We start from the raw sequence: 3,802 nt of genomic DNA, 5'->3' as shown, positions 1-3,802 counted from the left end.
AAAAAAAAAAAAAAAAAAAAAAAAAAAAAAAAAAGCTCCCCAAAAGCAATAGATGAAAAGGAACAAAAAAACTGGAGAGATTAGATGGAGATTTTCAAACAATGGTAACTAGATATTATCAAGCAAAACTTGAAGCATATGATTTTCAGAGTGGTCTAAAAAGGAGAAAGAATATATGGAACTGGGAATGTTCCAAAGACCTTGACCCAGTGATCGTTGATCTCATCTGGAACAGGGACATACTAGAGTGAAGAAAAACAATAAAAATAAAAATTGGCCCCTCTGAAGATGCCCATTAATGGAAAAAGCACTAAAGCACTATAATGAACCAGAGCCAGAGTTCTTACGACCAGGAAAGTAGTATTTATTAGGGAATAGGATGTTCTGAGATACACATCAACCTACATCCCACTGGCAAAGGGATGGATATGTGAAGATTTTAGTGGATTATGGGCATGTTTACTGTGGCAAAATGTTAAACTCATATGATGAAATTGTGAATAGCTGGGTAGCCTGAAGTACCTGATCCAAGATGACGCTTCTTTGGTTCTGTGTTCTTTTCTTTTTGGTACTAGGGATTGAACCCAGAAGGGCTTTATGGCTAAGCTACATCTCCAGGCCTTTTTATTTTTTATTTTGAGATAAGAGTCTTACTAACTTGCTGAGGGTCTTGCTACATCTCTGAGGCTTGCCTTGAATTTGTGATCCTCCTTTCTCAGCCTCCCAAGACCTTGGGATTACAAGAGTGACCACCTTGCCAGGCTGGTCCAGTGTTCTATTTGCTGTATTGAAGGTGACCCTGAGTCGGGATCACTTAATTGTGAACCTGTAGGCATTCCTATTAATATTCCTATTAATATTTTCTCTTCCTCTTTGTGAGTCTTGTCCCTTTTCTTCATTCCACAGTAAATTTCTCACCACCTGGAGATACAAACAACCTTTTCCCAGGTACTTGGTACCTAGAGCGAGTGGATGAAATGCATCGCCGAAAGTATGCCCGGCGTCCCATCTAAAGGTGATGAGTGAGAGCTTGCAGGGTTGGTGGTGATGCCTTCCTCTGGTGACATATGAAGTTCTGTTACCAGGAGAGAGAAGATTCATAGCTTCTGATATTATGGGTGTGGGGGGGGTTGTACTAGTTGGGAAAATGAAAACTCTAGGAGCTCTTTGCCTTGGAAAGGCAAAAGAGAGGGACATGTTCTGAAATCTTGAATATGAAGAAAAACATCAGACTTGTTTAACTAAAAAAAGAGCCTGAGATAGAGCCTCCTCTAGAGCCTTGATAGAAACAAACTTAGCATCTGTAAGAGGAAGTTGGCAGTGACACTGAACCTAAGGAACTCATTGCTCCAAGGAGACGAAATCAGGGACAAAGATGATGGCTTCAGAAAGGCAATCCATTAATGTGTTGGGGACAGTCACTAAGGAGCTGGGGGATTGTGAGGTTCTCTAGAGCCAGAAGCCTTGGTGGGAGGGAGCTTTAGATTAAAACTATGTGACAATTCTTGGGTTTTACAAGATTCTTTCTGGAGAGAATAAATGAGGCTTGGGACATTAGTGGGATGAGTGTAGGGAGAGAAGAGAGTTTAATAGAAGAGGACTGAGGTGAGAGGAAAAGTGAAAGAATTATTTATTTATGGCATTCAAGTACTCAAAATTGCAATCCTGTAATCCATGTACCCAGTGTATCTGCTTCGGTGTATCTATCAAATAGATACACAGAATGAAAGAACAAGAAGCAATTTCTTTTACAACCCCAAATCTCAATGAATATAATCGCCATACTCAAGTTTTAAAATTATTTTTTCCTGTTCCTTTGGTAAATGAAGTGGGAAGAATAAGAAGTTATGTCAAGGGCAGAGCAGGGAGCAGGAGGAGGAAAGGAAGAAGTCGGTGGATAAGGGAGAGGCACAGATAAGCTTCATGAGAAGAGGCAAGAAAAGTGCAGGACAAGGTCCCGTCAGTTTGACCCTAACCACTGGAGCATTCTCTTGCTTAGCCTCCTCAGCTAGGCTGCTGAGGTTCTGTAGCTCAGATGTTAGGGACTGGGCAAAGTGGACAGGGGGACTGACAGGCCAGGGCTGCAGGATGAGGCTGAGAATCAGCTCAGAAGACTTCGGTATAACCAGAGAGTTTGAAATAGAGTTCTTTGGGGACAAATCAATCAGTGGCACAGAGGCAGCTATTAAATGTGTTTAACTAGTTCAGTAGCCAAGAGACAAGAGACAGAGAGAAATTGCTCGTCCCTCTTCCTTTCTGCTTATCTATTGGGATTTTCAAAGGAGAATTTCTTTTTTTTTAATTTGTTCTTATTAGTTTAACATGACAGTAGAATGCATTATATATACATGTACATACATCATACATAAATGAAGTGCAACTTCTCCTTTTTCAGATTGTACATGATGTAGATTCACAAAGGGTTGTGTAGTCACATATGCACATAGGGTAATAATGTCTGATTCATTCTACTGTCATTTCTACCCCCATACCCCCTCCCCTTTCTTCTCTCCCCTCTGCCTAATGCAAAGTACCTACAAGGAGAATTTCTAAATCAGGCTCCTTACTTCACATGTGTCTAGATGGCCTTGTGCCTATAAAGAGAAAACTGGGGCTCTTGTACTTTTCTCCTGCTGATTATTCACATGAGCAATGAACTCACTGTAATGAGATTTTAGCTAAAATGAAGGTCTTACGTCAGTGTGGAGCTCTGTGGATTTTTTCCTGCACTGTTCCAGCCTGCCTAGGCTGTTCTCCTATCACAAGCAGAGCTTATAAGGAGGACCCCCCCTCCAGACTTGGCTATGGATGCTAGGTCCCTCAGGCATTTAGGATTGAAGCTAAACTGGCAGTTAGAGCACCCTAGAACTCAGGATGCTGTTAGGGGAGCACCTTTGCACAGCTGTGCCTCAGCCAAGGCATAGGTTCAGGGAGTCAGGGTGCTTAGGATGAGACTCACAATTGAATCATTTTTTTGTTTCTACAGAATCATGGACTGGTTCCTGGGGAAAGTATGCTGGCAGCGCTTCTGCCCACAAATCATATATTTCAAATTCCACCCTTAGCTGGTAAATAAATCAGAAACGACACAGTAGCCCCCATAAGCATTGGCCCTGTAGTGAGGGACCATCCTTGGCAGGTTCTTCTACCTTGACTTCCTGCTGCAGTCACTATCACAGGCTCATGGTGCTATGGACCTGGGCCCCTTTTTGAAAGAGGGAGATGGAGGAAAGGGGAGGAGGCCTCTTCCTGAATCCCCAGTCTCCAGAAATGTGGCAGATCAGTTGTCTCCTTCAAGATCCAGATCAAGCTCATTTGTTACAGCTTTGTTATTATTATTATTATTAAACCTCTGTGCTGTTATATTTTTGCTCATTTCTTAAGGTTTCCCATGAATTTCTCAATTTTGTATCTTGTTCTGAGCTAATATATGGCAAATAAAAAAAGTAAGAAGGAGGAAGTGATTCTTGTGTTTTCTGGAACCTAAAACACAAAATACAAACAAGCCAATAGGTACGTCAGCCCACCGGAATAGTCTCGTTCCCTCTATTTCCTTTCCAATGTCCATTTAATTCTGTCATGTGTTGAGTACCATGGAAAATACAAGGTAGATAAATATGGTGACACATAGCTTCCCCCAATTCTCTGCTCTACAATCGTCATCCAGGCAGGGGCCCGCTGGAGCTGTGGATCAGACCTCCATGCCACACCTGACCAGTGTTAGCTACCATGATCAAAAAAAGAAAATGAAAAAAATTTTTTATAGGTTTGATGCCTAGCAGGAAAATTTCTATTAAAACAA

General features: G+C 41.6%; 1 protein-coding gene across 1 annotated transcript in view; it reads left to right on the top strand.

Annotated features, from left to right (window-relative positions):
• Hmgcs2 (3-hydroxy-3-methylglutaryl-CoA synthase 2) overlaps positions 1-3,456 on the top strand; it is a 21,246-nt gene extending 17,790 nt beyond the window's left edge. The window contains exons 9-10 of the mRNA XM_015502258.2: positions 907-1,015; positions 2,987-3,456. Coding sequence (XP_015357744.1) covers positions 907-1,013 — 107 coding nt within the window. The 3' untranslated portion in view covers positions 1,014-1,015; positions 2,987-3,456. The remainder of the gene's footprint in view (positions 1-906; positions 1,016-2,986) is intronic.
• Positions 3,457-3,802: the final 346 nt, after the last annotated feature.

The sequence above is a fragment of the Marmota marmota genome, unplaced genomic scaffold (genome assembly GCF_001458135.2).
Source record: "Marmota marmota marmota unplaced genomic scaffold, marMar, whole genome shotgun sequence".
Taxonomy (NCBI): Eukaryota; Metazoa; Chordata; class Mammalia; order Rodentia; family Sciuridae; genus Marmota; species Marmota marmota.
This window is presented reverse-complemented; position numbering and strand designations above follow the sequence as displayed.